This window comes from Scyliorhinus canicula, chromosome 12 (assembly GCF_902713615.1).
Source record: "Scyliorhinus canicula chromosome 12, sScyCan1.1, whole genome shotgun sequence".
NCBI lineage: Eukaryota > Metazoa > Chordata > Chondrichthyes > Carcharhiniformes > Scyliorhinidae > Scyliorhinus > Scyliorhinus canicula.
In genome coordinates this window covers 5,316,231-5,337,507 of record NC_052157.1, presented here as the reverse complement: position 1 = coordinate 5,337,507, position 21,277 = coordinate 5,316,231, and the positions used below count along the sequence as shown (strand labels likewise).

General features: G+C 45.3%; 1 protein-coding gene across 6 annotated transcripts in view; it reads right to left on the bottom strand.

Annotated features, from left to right (window-relative positions):
• LOC119974380 (CTD small phosphatase-like protein 2) overlaps positions 1 to 21,277 on the bottom strand; it is a 105,797-nt gene that overhangs the window by 37,922 nt on the left and 46,598 nt on the right. For 3 of the 6 annotated variants that reach the window (XM_038813180.1, XM_038813179.1, XM_038813184.1), the window contains exons 2-4: positions 16,423 to 16,527; positions 14,401 to 14,607; positions 6,087 to 6,228 (exon numbers count right to left, since the gene is read on the bottom strand). In XM_038813180.1, coding sequence (XP_038669108.1) covers positions 6,087 to 6,228; positions 14,401 to 14,583 — 325 coding nt within the window. In that variant the 5' untranslated portion in view covers positions 14,584 to 14,607; positions 16,423 to 16,527. Of the gene's footprint in view, positions 1 to 6,086; positions 6,229 to 14,400; positions 14,608 to 16,292; positions 16,528 to 17,981; positions 18,004 to 21,277 lie in introns of those variants that run through there. The other 3 variants (XM_038813181.1, XM_038813182.1, XM_038813183.1) reach the window with 3 other exon arrangements.

Here is a 21,277-nt window from a genome sequence, read left to right as displayed (position 1 = left end):
GCTGCCAAGCTCTCTCTGCTCCAATCCTTCACGCATGCACTGAGCATTCACACAATACACTGTGAACTAACTATCCGTGTCGGCCCTCAACTTTCCCCAGCCTATCCCCCATTCCAACGCAACTTGGCCTCCAGCACTAAGAGAGAGGTTGCCTGCTACAGAACAGCACAAAACTTGGAAATGCCTGGACCCAGATCTTTGTTGGAACAATGGCAAGCACTAGGAAAGGTTAATTATATATAATCCTACAATTCATTGCTGGACTGTGACAGATAGTAATCTGTCTCACCGGACATGCAGAATAATTTACTATCTGGCTGAGATCTACGCCAATAGAATAATCACAATGAAAGCTTAATCATCATCTGGAATCAATCACTCACAGATCAAATGCAAGGCAGTGAGGGGAGACAAAGAACCATACTATAGAACAATAGAATTTACAGTGCAGAAGGAGGCCATTCAGCCCATAGAGTCTGCACCAGCCCTTAAAAAGAGCACCCTACCTAAGCCCATACCTCCACCCTATCCCCACACTTCCACCCTATCCCTGTAACCCCACCTAACCTTTTTTGGACACTATGGGCAATTTAGCATAGCCAATCCACCTAACCTGCACATCTTTGGACTGTGGGAGGAAACTGGAGCACCCAGAGGAAACCCACGCAAACACGGAGAGAACGTGCAGACTCCACACAGACAGTGACCCAGGCCGGGAATCAAACCTGGGACCCTGGAGCTGTGAAGCAACTGTGATAACCACTGTGCTGCACAGAGGAGAGAAGATAGGACAGGCTTATGATACGAGGTAAAGAGGAAGAGTATAATCAGACAACTGGGGTAAAAAAGATGGAAACAAAAGGTGCAATATTTATTTTTAAACTTTGTTCATGTAAAATGCGACAGTACATCAACCAGTTTTATATCAAAGGATTCTATTTTACAGAAAATTCTAGAGAAGGCACGCAAGCACTCACTGATGACAAAGGTCCATTACAGTTGGTCAATTAAAAATTACTGTGGAAATTTAAAGTTCTGAATTTACTTGCACATTTTATTATCTGAAAACTTTCCTACTCAAACACTTCCAACCCTCATCATTAAGGTACAAACACAAATCAGGAATTGCCCTCTTAAGATTTTTCCTGTCCACATGGCATTAACCTGAGAGAAAACACAGAAACGTCCAAAAATATGGCAAAATCTGTTGAATTTAGTTAGATATTGCTCAAATTTATTTTTTTCATGTATTCACTCACAGGATGTGGGCATTGCTGACAAGGCCAGCATTTATTGCCCATCCTTAATTGCCCCTGAGAAGGTCGTGGTGAGTTGCCTTCTTGATCTGCTGCAGTCCATGTGGTAACAGGCTATGCAGTCCAATTGGGTACAAGCTTGCTTAGAACGCATATAGCTCACTTTTAACAGGACCTTAAGCATCGCTGAAATGAAAGAGAAAATATTTACACAGAACAAACTTGCTCGAGTCAAACATCCAGCAAATTTAAGTTCCAACGCTGGTGGGTTTACAAACAAGATTCGCAACCAAATACTGTAGGCTGCAAGTAGGGTAGGAAAACCTCTTTATCGATCAGACTAATCTTGGGGCAGTTATTCAGAGCGGTCAGCCGACAAATGCAGATCATCGGTTTGCTTACTACTTCCTTTCTCAAAGGTCAGCCTTTGGTTCAGATAGTGATTTCAGATAGAAATCCTGTCGGGTCATAAAGAAACCTGGCCCTCCTATGGATCTTAATTAAACACAGGATTTGTAGTATAGAATTCTGTGGAGTGCATGTTTTACTCCAAGGAAAATCATAGGTAGTTTGCTCAATAAGGAAGAGCGAGCTCAGGATAAAATTAGTCAAAATCACAATTGGGCAGCTACATAAATGGGAAGAGTACGAGAGAAAAGTCTTGTTGTAGCTATCAGCTGTTCCAACATTCTGGTTTCAATTATGCTGTCGATGTTCTTAATCCTTTTCCAACTGTAATTTGATTAAGGGGAATGCACAGACAGTGTGCAAAGTCCAACAGGTTGTTTCAAATCACTAGCTTTCGGAGCACTGCTCCTTCACCTGAGAAAGGAGCAGTGGTCCGAAAGCTAGTGATTTGAAACAAACCTGTTGGACTTTAACCTGGTGTTGTAAGACTTCTTATTGTGCCCTAAATGATGTAACAAAGTTATTTTAATAACTTCTTCCTTACGGGGTTGTAAGGATACCTTCATCAAGAACATCTTTAAAATATTAAAACCTACCAAGTGCCAAAGTACATATACCAAATATTATCCATATTCTCCCAATAGCAAAGCTCTTTCTTAGAGGCCTGTCACCAGCCTCTACTTACACCAAAACCTTTATATACCTTGCTAGTACAGGGTTTAAGAGGTGGATTTTGCCTTCTTAAATTGCCCATGCATTTTCCTCAGACTTTTTGACCTATACATTTGTGTTAATTTATAAATGGGATCATAATCAATGATCTTGATTCAGAGCTGTGCAAATATGTTAGTGGTATGCCATCAGAAGATGCCATCTGTTCATGGGGTTGGCACAATACTTTCAGATATTCTCAACCAACTTTTTCGACAGCCATACCAAGTTGCCTCCCAAAAACATTTGTAACAGGAGCAAAAATGCGTCACATTCAAATGTAATGCGTTAAATTTAACAAGGAAGATAGGATGACCAGAATACAGAACGGATGTGATTTAGCAACTGAAGGTCTTAAGTTAGAATTATGGCATATGTTTGCAATACGGCAAACTTTGTGCTCAGAGGAGCTTTACTCTATAAATATCTGGTGTTACAACTACCCTGGGGGTCCACACTTACATTCACATGCACACACACCCCTCCCAGGCATCCATCCTTCCCTCACAACCCCTCTCTCGTTTCTCCACCTTCACACCCTCACCCCAGGGCCTCTCAGCCATCTTCTCCATTACACCTGGTCCCTCTGCCGTAGTCTCCCTCATCCCTGGGACCCTGCAGCCAGCGTCTCTTTCACACCAGAGTTCCTGCAACCAGTGGCTCTCTCACTCTTGCCCTCCCCACCCCCAGGTTCTGCAGCCAGTTTCACTCTCACCCATGGGACCGCGCAACCAATGTCTCTCTCTCGCTCACACCCAAGGCTCCGCAGCCAGTGCCTCTCTCACCCCCAGGGTCCGCAGCCAGTGTCTCTCTCATCCCCATGAAAACTTTGTTTTGCCGCACCTCCAATATATCAATATGCTATATGCTGAATACAGGGATAAATGCAGGATTCTTGGAAGTGTGCAGGAACAGAGGTCCACGTACATAGATCCCTCAAAGTTGCTACCCAGGTTGATAGGGTTGTTAAGAAGGCGAATGGTGTGTTGGCTTTCATTAACAGGGGGATTGAGTTTAAGAGCCGCGAGGTTTTGCTGCAGCTTTATAAAACCCGAGTTCGACCACACCTGGAATATTGTGTCCAGTTCTGGTCGCCTCATTATAGGAAGGATGTGGATGCTTTGGAGAGGGTACAGAGGGGATTTACCAGGATGCTGCCTGGACTGGAGGGCATGTCTTATGAAGAAAGGTTGAAGGAGCTAGGCCTTTTCTCACTGGAGCGAAGAAGGCAGAGAGGTGACTTGATAGAGGTGTACAAGGTGATGAGGGGCATGGATAGAACATGGAACAGTACAATACAGAACAGGCGATTCGGCGCTCCATGTTCTGCCGAGCCTTGTCCAAAACCAAGATCAACCTATCCCACTCTCTGTCATTCTGGTGTGCTCCATGTGCCTATCTAATAACCGCTTGAAAGTTCCTAAAGTGTCCGACTCCACTATCACAGAAGGCAGTCCATTCCACACAACCACTCTCTGAGTAAAGAACCTACCTCGGACATCGCTCCTATATCTCCCACCCTGAACCTTATAGTTATGTCCTCTTGTAACAGCTACATCCACCCGACGAAATAGTCTGTGAACGTCCACTCTATCTATCCCCGTCATCATCTTATAAACCTCTATTAAGTCGCCTCTCATCCTCCTCCGCTCCAAAGAGAAAAGCCCTAGCTCCCTCAACCTTTCCTCATAAGACCTATCCTCCAAACTCGGCAGCATTCTGGTAAATCTCCTTTGCACGCTTTCCAATGCTTCCACATCCTTCCCATAGTGAGAACATTACAGCAGTTGGGCTGCATGTATTGCATCCAATCTCCTCTAATTGAGGAGAGGGGGGAAATTGTACAACATGATTGGCTGAGACAAGGAGTGGGGCAACATGGGGGGGGGGGGCGTAAAATGCAGATAGCAAAATTACACTTGCACCTGGAATAGCAGTTACAATTTCAAGATGGTCAGCAAGAGAACTAGGAGTCAGATGAGGAAAAAATTCTTTATTCAGAGAGTTGTTGGGAGTTTGGAATGCACTGCTGGGAGAGTGGTGGAGACAGATTCCATGGGAGGTTTCAAAAGATGGTTGGATATATATTTGAAAGTGATTAATTTAGAGGGCTAGGAGGATAGGAGGGCTGGAGTATGGGACTAGCTGAGTAACTCTTTTGGGAGCCGGTGCAGACACGATGGGCCAAATGGCCGCCTTCTGTGCTGCAAATAACAAAAAAACAAAAAGAAATGCACACAAATTCAGGGCCAGCAGGTTGATTATTCTGTACTCAGCACATATCAAATTAAAAACATTAATTTTCAAATTGCTGTTCCTGCAACTGAAACTATTTCAATTCTGTTTATCCCCAATTATGTTCTTTACAAGTGCAAAAAGTGCTCAAAGCTTTGTCAACAGCACTAAATTTCTTCATCAAAATTGAGTATATGCAACAAAGGAAAAATCTCCACTGATCTATGCAATCACTGAACATTCTGTGGACCAATATTTCTGGTTAACCTCCAGTCATGCCTCCATTAATCACATTATATAATCACACAACAATCTCAATCTCAACTAACAGTCTATGCTGGGGCACATGCTAAAAAAAAATCAAGACTTTAAAAAAATTATAAATAACCCCTCTATTTGTATACACCCCTCTCCCCCAACTCTGTTGTCTCTATGTCACAACTCCATCCATAACTAAAGGCAGCCAGAGACTTTTCTCCAGGGTGGAAATGGCTGTCACAAGGGGACATCATTTTAAGGTGATTGGTATACGGTATAAGGGTGATGTCAGAGGTAGGTTCTTTCCACAGAGAGTGGTGAGTGTGTGGAATGCACTGCCAGCGGAGGTGGTGGGGTCAAAGTCATTAAGGACATTTAAGCGACTCTTAGATAGACACATGGACAGCAGTAAATTGAAGGGGTGTAGGTTAGGTTGATCTTAGATTAGGATAAATGGTCGGCACAACATCATGGGCTGAAGGGCCTGTACTGTGCTGTACTGTTCTGTGAAAATCGCTTATTGTCACAAGTAAGCTTCAAATGAAGTTACTGTGAAAAGCCCCTTGTCACCACATTCCGCCGCCTGTTCAGGGAAGCTGGTATGTTCTATGTATGTTGATGGTTAGATGCGGCGCATTGGAACGCAAAGAAAGACATGCTCCTCTGGGGCCGAAAGACCGGTTTCTGTGCTGTATATACTTCGGAATACCGTGTAACTTTGCAAGTCATTCTTCTGAGAGATGTTTGGAGTGACATTCTAAAATACCCCTGCAAAACTCAGAGAAGTTATTTTGCCAAGAACTAGGAGAGGGAGAGCAGCTATAGACAGCAAGGCACTGTGGTTCATCATGCAGGCATTCAAGTGAGAGCTCGCCCTCAGACTTAAGAAAACAAATTCATTGGGAGTTAAACCGAGGCTGGAATGGTCGCCTATGTTCTACACCAGGAGAATCTCTGGGGGAAAATCCACACTGCAAAAGACAGATTCAAAGTTCCCAGGCCAGGAAAGAAAAAGAACAGGAGCTAAGAATCATCTTCGTCTTGTTCCTACAAAGATGGTATTTAGTCCATACTTGTTTTAGTAGTTTGTTACAGTAAGTCTTTTAAAACTTGATGTCATCCTTTAGCTATTAACTTTCAAAAAGAAATTCGAACTTCTGATTATTAGGCTCTACGGAGATCGTACCCCAACAAAAGAGAGAAATTGTCTCCACTAACCTCCATTCACCTGACTTTTCCGCCTTACTCTGGAAATTGGTTTGTTGGGTTTTGAGCCGGTATGAGGTGTTGATGTGATCATGTTATCATCTAGGTCACAGTCAAGTCTACATCTTTTTTTCGGAGGATTCTCTGCTTCTGCCTGTGGGTTAGACATGAAAATGATCCTCGATTTACTCCATTTCTGGCATCTCTTGCAATTCATTCAAAGACACATTTCTAACAAGAGTAAACCCAGCGCAACCACAAAAACATGGTCACACACAGTATTTAAATCACTCCAATTTCCAAAATTCTAACAATTCATTCTATTTGATCTAAATTACGGGTGACAGTTACAAAAGTGGTAATCTGAAAATTAATCAAAATTTTAAATTATTCTCCATCCCACCATTGGAGCAAGATGTAGTCTTTAAAGATATTTTCTGGATATCCAGATCACTTCCAGCAGAATGGCTGCATGCAGGCCACTGAGACTGGCACGTCTTTGAGTATAGTTCATGTTTACCTTTCTCCGAATTTCCCTTTCCTATTGGAAGAGAAAGATGAGCCAGAAGTCTAGGTTTTCTGCAAGAGCAGAGTTGAATGTAACAGGACTCACAATCACTAATCAATATGCTTCCATTCTATGTTGCAGTTTATATAAGTTTCTGCTGCACTTAAAGTTGTTAGACACACACTGAAATGAACAGCACTAACAATTCATGATACAAATAGCATTTCGTATTTTTTAAAAATAAATTTAGAGTGTCCAATTCATTTTTTTCCAATTAAGGGGCAATTTAGCATGGCTAATCCAACTAACCTGCACATTTTTGGATTGTGGGGCAAAATCCACGCAAACACAGGGAGAATGTGCAAACTCCACATGAACAGTGACCCAGAACCAGAATCGAACCTGGGACCTCGGCGCCGTGAGACAGCAGTGCTAACCACTGCGCCACTGTGCTGCCCTGCATTTCATGTTAACCATGAATTAAATCTTTCGTCTAAATAATGCATTAAAGCATTTGTGTATAAAATCTCATAAAAAAGCAGAGGCACTGATTTTAAACAGAGTATATAAGCAAGTCAATATCAAAGATGGTGAAGGTAGGGATTTCACTGTTTTGAGTCAAATATTTCCTCTTAAAGTTTTTTTTAAAAATAATTTTTATTGAAAAATTTTGTATTTATATAACAACGAACCGCAATAAAATACCAACAATAACAATAATGATAACAATCAAACATTCGCCCATCCTCAATGAACAAACACGTTAACAACTTAAATTAACACAATATTAAGTTAAATAACCATAGAAAAAATAGAAACAATAATAATAAAGAACACCCCCCCCTTTCTCCTCCCCTCCCCTTCCCCCCCCCTTTCTCCGTCTCCTCCTCCTCCCCCCCTCCCCTTTCTCCCCCCCCTTCTCCGTCTCCTCCCCCCCCCCCCCCCCCCCCCCCCCCCCCCCCCCGGTTGCTGCTGCTATTGACCAAGATACCTATCTTTGAGCCAGAAAGTCCAGAAAAGGCTGCTACCGTTTATAGAACCCTTGTACTGATCCTCTCAGGGCAAATTTGACCCTCTCCAATTTTATGAATCCCACCATGTCACTGATCCAGGTCTCCACGCTTGGGGGCCTCGCATCTTTCCACTGCATCAAGATCCTCTGCTGGGCTACTAGGGACGCAAAGGCCAAAACACCGGCCTCTTTCGCCTCCTGCACTCCCGGCTCCGCCGCAACTCCAAAAACCGCGAGTCCCCAACCTGGTTTGACCCTGGATCCAACCACCCTCGACACCGTCCCCGCCACCCCCTTCCAGAATTCTTCCAGTGCCGGGCATGCCCAGAACATATGGGCATGATTCGCTGGGCTCCCCGAACACCTGGTGCACCTGTCTTCACCCCCAAAGAACCTACTCATCCGAGTCAGAGACATATGGGCCCGATGCAGCACCTTAAATTGGATGATACTAAGCCTCGCACATGAAGAGGAAGAGTTGACCCTCTCCAAGGCATCCGCCCAAGTCCCATCCTCTATCTGCTCCCCTAGTTCTCCCTCCCATTTAGCCTTCAGCTCCTCCACTGACGACTCCTCCACCTCCTGCATTACCTTATAAATGTCAGACACCTTCCCCTCTCCGACCCACACCCCCAAAAGCACTCTGTCCATCGCCCCCCGCGAGGGCAGCAAAGGAAATTCCTCCACCTGTCGCTTAGCAAACGCCTTTACCTGCAAGTATCTGAACACGTTCCCTTGGGGGAGCCCAAATTTATCTTCCAGTTCCCCCAGGCCCGCAAACCTCCCGCCAATAAACAGGTCCCTCAATTTACTGATGCCCACCCTTTGCCACCCCCTAAATCCCCCATCAGTGTTCCCCGGGATGAACCGATGATTTCCACCTAATGGAGCCTCCATCGAGCCCCCTGTTTCCCCCCTATGCCGTCTCCACTGTCCCCAGATTCTCAGAGTCGCCGCCACCACCGGGCTCGTGGTATACCTCTTAGGAGAGAGCGGCAACGGCACCGTTACCAGGGCACCCAGGCTCGTACCTCTACAAGACGCCATCTCCATTCTTTTCCACGCCGCCCCCCCCCTCCCCCATTTACGCACCATTGACACATTGGCCGCCCAATAGTGCCCCAAAAGGTTGGGCAGCGCCAGCCCGCCTCTATCCCTCCCTCGCTCCAGGAAAACCCTCTTCACTCTCGGAGTCCCATGTGCCCACACAAAGCTCAAAATACTGCTAGTCACACTCCGAAAGAAGGCCCTGGGGATGAAGATGGGCAGGCACTGAAAGAGGAACAAGAACCTCGGAAGCACCATCATTTTGACGGACGGCACCCTCCCCGCCAACGACAATGGCAGCATGTCCCACCTCATGAACTCCTCCTCCATCTGATCCACAAGCCCGGTGAAATTATGCTTGTGAAGAGTCCCCCAGTCCCTGGCCACCTGCACCCCCAGGTACCTAAAACTCTCCCCTGCCCTCCTAAGCGGGAGCCTACCAATTCCCTCCTCCTGGTCCCCAGGGTGCACCACAAACACCTCACTCTTGCCTAGATTTAGATTATAGCCTGAAAAAGTCCCAAACTCAGCTAGCAGCTCCATCACCCCCGGCATCCCTCCCACCGGGTCCGCCACATACAGTAGCAGGTCATCGGCATACAACAACACCCTATGTTCCTCTCCACCCCGCACCAAACCCCTCCACCTCCCTGAATCCCTCAACGCCATCGCCAATGGTTTGATTGCCAATGCAAACAACAATGGGGACAGGGCGCAACCCTGCCTGGTCCCTCGGTAAAGCCGGAAGTACTCCGACCTCCTCCCATTCGTGGCCACACACGCCATCGGGGCCTCATATAGCAGCCTCACCCATCTAATAAACCCTTCACCAAATCCAAACCTCCCCAACACCTCCCATAAGTACCCCCACTGCACTCTATCGAAGGCCTTCTCCACATCCAGTGCCACCACTATCTCAGCCTCCCCCTCAATCGCCGGCATCATGATGACATTCAACAACCTCCGCACATTCGTGTTCAGCTGCCTTCCCTTAACAAAACCCGTCTGGTCCTCGTGTACAACCCCTGACACACAGTTCTCTATCCTGGTGGCCAGGTTCTTTGTCAGCACCTTGGCATCCACATTAAGGAGAGATATGGGCCTGTATAAACCACACTGCTGGGGGTCCTTGTCCCTCTTTAAGATTAACGAAATCAGCGCCCGCGACATCGTCGGGGGCAAAGTCCCCCCTTCCCACGCCTCATTAAGTGTCCGCACCAGCAAGGGGCCCACTAGGTCCACAAACTTTTTATAAAACTCCACCGGGAACCCATCCGGCCCCGGCATCTTCCCTGACTGCATCTGCCCGATCCCCTTAACCAGCTCCTCCAGCTCAATCGGTGCACCCAACCCCTCCACCTGCTCCTCCTGCACCTTCGGGAAAGATAGTCCGTCGAGAAAACTCTCCATTCCCCTCCTCTCCACCGTTGGCTCCGACCGGTACAGTTCCCCGTATAAGTCCTTGAAGACCTCATTCACCTCTACCCGCTTCCGCACCACATTCCCACTCTTATCTCTCACACCAGCAATTTCCCTAGCCGCATCCCGCTTGCAGAGCTGATGAGCCAGCATCCTACTCGCCTTTTCACCATGTTCATACACTGCCCCTTGTGCCTTCCTCCACTGTGCCTCCGCCTTTCTAGTGGTCAACAAATCAAATTTAGCCTGTAGGCTGCGTCTCTCCCCCAACAATCCCTCCTCTGGTGCCTCCGCGTACCTCCTATCTACCTCCAGCATCTTCCCCACCAGTCTATCCCTCTCACTCCTCTCGCTCCTCTTCCGGTGCCCGGATGGATATCAGCTCCCCACGAATTCAGGGCTTCCCAGACCATCCCCACCCGGACCTCCCCCGTATCATTCACCTCGAGGTACCCCTCAATACTTGCCCGGACCTTCCTGCACACCTCCTCCTTCGCCAACAACCCCACATCCAACCGCCACAATGGGCGCTGGTCCCGCACCTCCCCCATCTCCAACTCCATCCAATGCGGAGCGTGGTCGGAGATTGCAATGGCCGAATATTCGGCCTCCTCCACTCTCGGAATCAGTCCCCTACTCACCACGAAGAAGTCTATCCGAGAATAGACCCTATGTACATGGGAGAAGAAAGAGTACTCCCGTGCCCTCGGCCTCACAAACCTCCATGGGTCCACCCCTCCCATCTGGTCCATAAACCCCCTCAGCACCTTGGCCGCCGCCGGCCTCCTACCCGCCCTTGAACTGGACCGATCAAGTGAAGGATCCAACACCGTATTGAAGTCCCCCCCCCCATAATCAGACCTCCTGCCTCTAGACCTGGGACACGTTCCAGCAAACGCCTCATAAAGCCCGCATCATCCCAATTTGGGGCATACACACTAGCAAATACCACCTTCTCTCCCTGTAGCCTGCCCCTTACCATAACAAACCTACCCCCCTTATCCGTCACCACCTCAGATGCCTCAAACGACACATTTTTCCCCACCAGAATCGCCACTCCCCGGTTCTTCACATCCAACCCGGAGTGGAAAACCTGCCCCACCCACCCCTTCCTCAGACGGACCTGGTCCGCCACCTTCAAGTGGGTCTCCTGAAGCATTGCCACATCTGCCTTTAGCCCCCTCAGATGAGCAAGTACCCTAGACCGCTTCACCGGCCCATTCAGTCCTCTCGCATTCCAGGTGACCAACCGGATCAGAGGGCGTCCCGCCCCCCTCCCCGTCGACTAGCCATAGCCCGTCGACTGCCCGCCCCAGGCCAGCACCCCCCACCCAACCCAGTCCCCACAGCGACAACACCTCACCTCTGTCCCCCCGGCCCACACCAGCTCCTTCCTGACCCTGCCAGCAGCAACCCGGTATTCCCCTCTCCCCCCGTCCCTCCCCCCCCCAGGTTAGGAACCCTCCTAGCCGCGAACCGTCCTCCATTGTACTTCCGTGGGTCAGCTAACTTCTGCTGACCCCGGAAACTCCCGCCAAAAACCCGACCCCTCCCAAAGTGGGATCATCCCCCAACCTGTCACTCCTCAAGGCACCGCTCCTGCGCGGGGAGGAACCAGTTAAGGCCCCCCCCCCCCTCTCCCCCCCCCGTCATCATCTCCACCCCCCAGCCCCGCAACGTGGGAAATCAGAGGAAAGCCTGCGCTTTCGCACTGCCCCACCACACCCTTCTGACGCAGCTCCCAAATACCGGCCCCACTCCATACCCCCAACCCTATACAGAATACAACAAACCCCCACCCCCCCGCAAAATACAAAACCCAAACAATGCCCCCCAACAAAAAACAGAACACGCCAATAAATAACCATATCAAAATTACAAAAGTACAGAAAAAACACAGCAACAGTAGAAACCAGCAATAAAGCATTAAAACCGACCCCGCAACCCCCGACCCCTAGTTCGAGTCTAGCTTCTCCGTACGCACGAAGGCCCACGCCTCCTCCGGGGAATCAAAATAATAATGCCGCTCCAAATAAGTTACCCACAAGCGCGCAGGCTGCAACATTCCAAACTTTATTTTCTTCTTATAGAGCACCTCCTTCGTCCGATTAAACCCGGACCGTCGCTTAGCCACCTCCGCACTCCAATCCTGGTAGATCCGTACTACCCCATTCTCCCAATTGCTGCTCTTCACCCTCTTGGCCCGGTCAGCACACACTCCCGATCACTGAACCGGTGGAACCTCACCAGCACCGCACGCGGGGGTTTGTTCTCCTTAGGCCTCCTGGCCAGTACTCTGTGGGCTCCCTCCAGCTCCAGGGGCAGATGGAAAGATCCTGCCCCCACTAGCGAGTTCAGCATCGTGGCCACATAGGTTGTCAGATCCAACCCCTCCAGCCCCTCCACAAGGCCCAAGATCTTCAGATTCTTCTGCCTCATGCGGTGATCAAGCTCCTCGAAGCGGTCTTGCCACTTCTTATGGAGTGCCTCGTGCCCCTCCACCTTACTCACAAGGACCACGGCCTCCCTCCTCTCATTCAGCGGCCTGCGCCTGCAACGCCTGGATGGCAGCACCCTGGGTCGTCTGAATCTCCGAAAGCTTTTTATTCGTTTCCTGCAGAGAGCTCAACACCTCAGCCTTAAAATCTGCAAAACAGCGCAGGAGAGCAGCTTGCTGCTCTTGCGCCCACAGCCTCCACTCCTCTGGTGCTCCACCGGCCGCCATCTTGGAATCCTTCCCCTGTTTTTTCTGGGGAGCTGCTGCCATTTTTTTTCCCCCTTTCCACTCCGCGTTCGAGTCATGAAATGCGGAGAAAATCGATCACCATACCTTCTCCCACCGGGAGACGTCGAAAAAAATTCAGTTTTGGGCTCTAAAAAGAGCCGAAAAGTCCGTTTGAATCGGGAGCTCCCAAATGTGCGGCTTCCTACGTCATCGCCGCCACCGGAAGTGCTCCTCTTAAAGTTAATCTTTGTCTAGTGCCAACCTATGACAATTCTCCAAACAGATCTTTCCAATAGCTGGCTGTTAAAAATGACAAACTCAATTCAGATTCATTTGCGCAATGCTCAATTTCAATCAAAATCCTGCCAGAGAAATGGGTCAACTAAAGCTGACCAATAAGTGTCTGACATTCAGCAAACTTTAATCACAGGCTTTTTGCTTTAGAACTGCAAAATATGAGGCAACCAAAATCTGATATAATCACGTTGCATCATACAACACTCCCTTCTTGTAAGAACATCCAATTCATGTTATTTTTTAATCAAAATACTTTCTTCCCATTCTTTGCTAGAAGATGCCTCTTTAATTATCACGGCTCCCAGCCAAGAGGACAGGCAAACAACTTCTCCCAGCATACAAAGTGTTTCTGTAATGGGCTGCCAGGAACAGTAAGAGAGTAGGTTAAGTTGACAAATATTCTCAGTTTTCCCTCCTTCTTTCTGGGAAATGTGCTTGGCTTCTTCAATTGAATCCTAAAACTTGCAGACAGGGAACTGCAACATGAACCATCTTATTTATTGAAGACAGGTAAGTAATGATAGTCAATGAGGCAGGAGCAAGATTGAAAGCAAGGAGGGAAGTCCCCAAATTTTTAATTCTGCAAAGTTATCAGCATTGCTTAAAAAGTAACTTTACAGACTGGCGGCCTTAATTCTACCTCTCTTTAGTTTGAGCTTGGATACATTATTATTCTACTCAGGGCCGTCTGGTTAAATTCTTCTTTTCAATTCATGCACTGAATGAGATGAAAGAGTACGGTATACACTGGGCAGGAATCTATGACAGAACCTCAGCTAGTACCCCTGATGTGAGCGTTCTTCCTTTGAGACTCGGGTTCAAACCCACTTCAAGAGATGGAATTTTGCTCTGTATTCTGGCCATAAACATCTTATAGAAAATAAACAACTCCAACCAGGTTACTTTTGGATAAGAATCTACAGTTCAAAACATCAATTAATTTGCAATATCACTGAAAAGTCGCTTGATAAAAACACAATGTCTAGCACAGACATTTCCTCAGATGTCAGTAAAAGCATTTTTGATTGCCTCCAATTTATTTAATCTCCAAAGAGAGGTGAATAACCAAGGTAAGAACAGTCATGAACAGAAGAGTAAGCAACATCGTGAAGCAAAGGCAATTGAACACTAGCATATCACAAGCTATATTTATCTTATTACCGCTGCAAATATTTTCTTTTTCCAAGCTCTTACTTATATTCCGGCTGTCTACAGAGCTCTAGTTTGAAGTGGAGATAACTTTAAGTTATCAGTGTGTTTATAAAACATTAGGATTATGACATTCAGAACCGGTCCCGCAGTTACTTGAGCATCGTACCTTTTCTGCAGTTCCTCGGATAAGTCTTTTAATGGATGAGAGCAAACCGGTTTCTTTCTTCTGTGGTTTTGCCCCCATAACAGGTATCGAATCGTCTGCGTCAGAGCGCTTCCGCTTCTTTTCAGGTCGTGGTGCATGGCCAGGGTTTGTCTGCTGAGAAGCCTTTCGCATTCTCAGCCTCATTCTCAAAAGGTGTCACATGAACAACTGCAGGAATAGGGAAAAAGTATATATTAACTAAATTAGTTGTCAATGAATATGAAGGACAAAAAAGTAAGCAGCAAATCAACCCATGTGAAAATCAGCATGGAACCTGTAACAGTGAAAGTAAGGCCTGATGAATTGGACCGGTAAAATCATTCTTGCTTCTCACGTTAAACTCACACGTGCAGGAAGGTAACTCGCCTGACAACATAAAGATACTGTTCATTTTTTAAAATTTGTTTTTGCTGCATTGATGTTAAACAAAATTACTAGCTTTTAACATCTTTGTTTCTTTGACTACAGCAGCTACTACAACGCTTTCAAGTTAAGAGATACCAGGATCAAATTTTCTGTATAATGAGACAGATGGTCAAATTGTTGAAGCTGGTTAAGACATTAAAACATGCACCACTGTAATATTTATGGCAATTATTTAAACCAGGGGTTAACACCACATCACTAATGGAAGCTGTCTAACAAAACAGTCACGCCCCTTCATCATTTTCTGGTTAGCAACATTAGCCGTAAAACAAGAACAGAAAATAGAAGTATTAATGGTCTTGATGCAGAGATTCAGCCACATATGTGAATACGGTCATTCCCAAAATCCATACACCTTCCTGTAATAAAATGGTGCTATTCGACTCCATTAGCAAAATAGCTTATTTTACATTTACAAAACAGACACGCAAAAATAGTGTTCAAATTAACTACAATATTCAAAGGCAAATTAATAAGGATACAAAATATAAAAGTAATAGGTTTTAAATACTAGACCTGCTGAGAATTAAGTGCCTGAAAAATCACAGAATATGAAATAAGTTGAGAAGGGGAGAATTTAGAGGTAGCAGAGATACATTAGGAAACAATAGCTTGATGAGTACAGCAGCCAGATTGCATATTGATCAAGACCATGTGCCTAAAGTTGGCTCGTTTACAACTTTGTGGGTTTTTTGCGTATTATAGAGTACTCCTTACAAGTGGAGTACTTTATAATGTTCAACTTGTTAAATACTTACCACCCCATTGCAAAATGTGTTTCAGTAAATGCCCAGTTTTTTTGAGACCATGAATCATTACTTGCTAACGGTTCCTTTCTCCCCTTTGCCATGATTGTACCATCTGCAGCCAACCCATTCTTAAGCCACAGCTAATTTAAAGGAAGACCTAGAAGTTGGAAGTTGCTTTTTTGTAATGGGTTGTTATTATTATTTGTGAAGATTTTCTCTCCTTCCACCCTGAACAAAAGCATCAAGTGCAGCTTTGATTCATAGCAATGCTTCCTTTGCTTAACTTACCAGTGTTTCAATCTTAGTTCCTAAGAGCACTTAGCACATTCTCACTGCCCACACAAATCAAGCAAGAAGAAACTGTACCAATTACAAGTTATGGTAAGTTCTGCTGTAAATTCAACCCAGTAGTAATTGAATAGACAACGGTGTCAAATTCCTTTCACTTAGGACAAGTGGACATGTTTGTCCTATAAGCCGCGTGTGGAACATAGACATCAACAAAAACTAGATGAACCAAATGAACTTTGAAATTATACAATTCCATGTATATCAGTACAGATTTGAACTCAATGCCGGAGGGGTAAAAGACAATGCTAAAAATGGGCCAGTTCAGTGATTAAAATTGTATTAAACTAAATTAGACAAACATAGACCAAAGACATTTTTATTTCTTACCATGCAGCGTTAATTTGGTGAAATTATATAATAGACAATAGAAAAACTAGGTCGGACTACTTCTTCAGCTGTTGTAGCTTTGCTCCTTCAGAGTCATTCACATAAGTCAAAGGCCAGAGATTTTACTTACAATCTAAGCAAATAGTGCAGGACAGGATTGTTTCTTATTTTGACATTGGGAATGAGCAGTGGAACAGCACGGTACGGAAACAAGTCAAGTCACGTGGTGCAAAACCTGGAAACAGAAAGAATTAGAATAGAGTGAAGACTTCAGAGTACAATGAGTCACATGAGAAATTGCAACTGATCTTTGCAATGTTTTAGTGCACACCTACTCAAATTTTACTAATGACTCTCATTATCACAAAACTATAGGATACAATTTCATGTTTCAAGCTACATTAACAAGGGCAATTAGCAAAAACATGATTTGTGTGGTTCATGCAACAGATTAACAATATATCATTGTTCTGCACCAAAAATACAAGTTATAGTTTTCTATCTCTTCTATACGGGGAACCTGTAACATATACTGACATTCCTCCCAACCCTACTTGAACTTCAAATGTCTGCAGGCAAGCAGTGCGATCATTTAAGGAAACATTATTTCAAATAGTATACAACAAACATGTTACAAAATTACCAAATGCAGAGACCAGTATAAAATCAACACCAGAGGCAATTAGAATGAATTCAAAGGAAAATTATGGAGAAACATTACAGCAAATAAAAAGCAAAATTTCCAGATGTCTCACTGTTAATTTAGAGTAGATGGTTAATTATGACAAAGACAGCAACAATCAGGAAACAAACAGGCTGATGAAACAGCCAGTTCAAACTGAAATTATACAATGGCAGCCAGAAATTCCAAGGCCATTCTAGAAACCAGAGGTCCGAGAGGTGATCTGATAAAAGTATTTTTTGATGGTGAAAGGGTAGATGTAAAAAAAGATAAATTTCGATTCGGACGGGAGAACAAAACTAGGGTCCATAATATAAAGAAAGCCACCAACAAATCCAATGGGGAATCAAGAAGAAATTACTTCACCCGGATTATGATTAGCATGCTGGACACGCTACCACATGAAGATTGCAGAGCAGAGTCGCATTTTAGAGGAAGCTCAATAAACAAATGGGGGAGAAAGCGACAGAAGGAAATGTTGGTGGGTCGGCTGAAGAAGGGTAGGAGAAGGAGGTCTCTGTGAAGCATTAACATTGGCATGGAATTGCTGGGCTGAATGGCTTGTTTCTGTGCTCTAAATATGTACTGAATATGGTTATCACCAGGTATCCAAGTAAGATATCAGTAATTGCTACATTCACATTCTCCCATTCGAAAGAAAAATCTCTTCACTCAACTCCATCCCCACTGCTCTTGCTGAGCTGCTGCTCTATGGCTACACTGAATGTATAAATCTCTTTCCCCTTTTTATGACCATGGAAACAAGCACACCCATGTCCACCACCATCATCAAATGCATTTTTCCAGAAAGAACCACTGGATAATTCATTCAATACACTCAACCACCTTTAATCCCTTTGCCAGCCCAGTTAATTAACCATTAACATACAATCTGCTTAAAAGCTAAATTTGAAGGACATTATCAGGAACATTGTTTTACTCTGATGAATTTTCAGTTCTGCTACATTGGATTCTTTTAACACAGAATCCATTAATCCAACTGCAACCTGTGAGCTCCTGTGATGTGCTCCACGAAGCTCCGGACTGCTATCCTGACACTTGCATGTAAATCACATGGTAGCAGCTTTGGGCGTCAACTTTTTGAAGATGGTCAAATTCCAACAAGGGAAGAATGAGGAGCAAACGTAATGACGGGAGTGGGAAATTTTGCTTTAATGCATTAAAATATGCAACTGATTGTGACATGTGTATTGAGCCCTTAGCTCCAATTGATGGACATCCCCGGTCTCTCAAAGTATGGATCTTCACCCTAAGTCCTTAAATGTTAGGCTCAGATTCTGCATACTGAGTGAACCTGTCGACTTTTGACACAGAAGTATACACATTCAATTTGTGGTGGTCCAGTGTGCACGTTCAGTACTTGCAGATTCCTCGAAGTCTTAGCAACATTTCAAATTCCTGTACATCTGATTGAGTGGACTCCTCAGAATTCGGTGTATTAGGCCAATGTGCACTTTTCACAGAAACAAGAGCATAATCGTGCAATACATTCCTCACAACACCAGAAATCCTGTGTAATGAAAACAGAATTTGTCTGATTCAGTTACTGCGCAACAATGGCTCTTGTTTAAATATAGGGTATTACAAAAATGAACCCCCTTTTGTCAGTTAGATTTATTTATCAGATTCCTTGTGGCCACAAACACAAACAAAGCAAAACCTGCTTTAGCTGTTCCTGAAAGCATTGTTAGTCACACTCGGGACTCGGGTGTGACCTTCTGGGGTTTTTGTTTTAACTAATGCATGGGATGAAAACGTGGGTCTTTTCATGATAGGGTAGAATAGCGATTCTTTGTATGTCATCTGATTCACACCCAGGTCTGTGCACATGCATATTGAATGTCCCAGCTAAGATCACCAGTCAATGTGAAATTCACAGTAACAGTGAACTAGGTAGCGCTACAGGAATGTTCCACCATATAGCAAATGACTGACATGTTTCGAAAGTTAGCTCAGAAGATTTGTAAAATATGTAATTAACATAAACATACTTTTTGCGTTGAGTAATATTTCTTCACTTATTTAGGTTTTTCTGCTGGTTAAGAGGCTGGGCCACTGAATCAGTACACATTCAACCACCGAATGGATCACATGGTGGAACATGGATTTTTAAATTCATTTTTACGGGATGTGGGCTTCGCTAGCTAAGCCAGCATTTGTTGTCGATCCCTAATTGCCTTCAAGAAAGTGGTGGTGATCTGCCTTCTTGAATCGCTGCTGTCATGTGGTGCAGGTACACCCACAGTGCTGATAGGGAGGGAGTACCAGGAACCAAAAGAGAAAATGCTGGAAAATCTCAGCAGGTCTGGCAGCATCTGTAAGGAGAGAAAAGAGCTTACGTTTCGAGTACAGATGACCTTTTGTCAAAGCTGAGTGGGAAATTCCAGGAAGTGGGGAATCCCAGGATTTTGACCCAGCGACAGTGAAGGAACAGCGATATATTTCCAAGTCAGGATGGTGAGTTACTTGGAGGGGAGCCTCCAGCTAGTGGGGTTCACAGGTATCTGCTGTTCTTGTCCGTCTAGATGGCAGTGGCCATGGTTTTGGAAGGTGCTGCCCAAGGAACTCTGGTGAGTTCTTGCAGTGCATCCTGTCGATGATACACATGGTTGCCACTGTGCATTGGTGATAGTGGAGGGAACTAATGTTTCTGGAATGGGTGCCAATCAAGCGGGCTGCTTTGTCCTGGATAGTGTAGAGATTCCAGAGTGTAGGTGGAGCTGTACTCATCCAGGCAATTGGGGAGTATTCCATCACGCTCCTGACTTGTAGGTCGTGGACAGTCTTTGGGGAGTCAGGAGGATAGTTATTCACAGCAGGATTCCTAGCCTGACCTGCTCTTGTAGCCACAGTATTTACATGGCTAATCCAGTTCAGTTTCTGGTCAATAGTAACCTTTTGATAATGGGGGATCTATTGATGGTAATGTCACGAATGTCAAAGGGCGATGGTTCAATTTTCTCATATTGGAAATGGTCATGGTCTGACATTTGTATAGCAAGAATGTTACTTGAAGACTTGTCAGCCCAAGCCTGGATATTGAACAGATCTTGCTGCAGTTGCATGTGGATTGCTTTAGTTCTGAGTCACTGTGAATGGTGCTGAACATTGTACAATCATCAGCGAACATCTCCACATCTGATCTGATGTTGGAAGGAAGGTCATTGATGAAGCAGCTGAAGATGATTGGGCCTGGGACATGCCATTGTCCTAGGTATACTTCAGTGGGCAGGAATATAGCAGCAGAGTTAAACCCAAAGGCTTGCTGCATTTACCCAGACACTAGGCAAAAGCATAGCGGCTGCAAGGTCCAGATACAAGGAGACAATCTGGCACACAAATACAAAACGGAGAGGTGGAGGAGAAAACCATATATAACTGCTAAAAATCAGTTACCTCGCAGATGAAGATAACGGTTCCAGACACCACCACTCTTGGCCAGGTGGATGGCAGGTGAGTAACAGATAATATTTAAATCTTCAGTACAAAGTGAGACCTAATTTTGAACCAATATTCCCCACCCCACAGCTGCCGTGATCATAAGACTTTCTGAAATCCTATGAATTCTTGAAACTGAATTCACTGATTATGGCTCAGCTGGAGAGTTGAGTCCAATTCTGGGCAGCACACTTTAGGAATAATGCAAAAGCCGCAGAAAGGACAAAGAGTAGATTTACCAGGATGAGCACCCAGAGGAGACCCACGTAGACATTGGGAGAACATGCAAACTCCGATCAGACAGTGACCCAAGCTGGAAATCGAACCCGGGATCCTGGCGGTGAAGCAACAATGCTAACCACTGTGCTGCTGTGCCGCCCAACTGTGCTACTCTGCCGTCCGATTAGAGTAGCAGGAATTATCCTCCTTATAACAGAGAAGGGTAAAAGGAGATTTAATCAAGTGTTCAGAACTATGAAACATAGAACGATACAGCGCAGTACAGGCCCTTCGGCCCTCGCTGTTGCACCGACATGGAAAAAAAAACTAAAGGCCATCTAACCTACACTATGCCCTTATCATCCATATGCTTATCCAATAAATTTTTAAATGCCCTCAATGTTGGCGAGTTCACTACTGTTGCAGGTAGGGCATTCCACGGCCTCACCACTCTTTGCGTAAAAAACCCACCTCTGACCTCTGTCCTATATCTATCACCCCTCAATTTAAGGCTATGTCCCCTCGTGCTAGCCACCTCCATCCGCGGGAGAAGGCTCTCGCTGTCCACCCTATCTAACCCTCTGATCATTTTGTATGCCTCTATTAAGTCACCTCTTAACCTTCT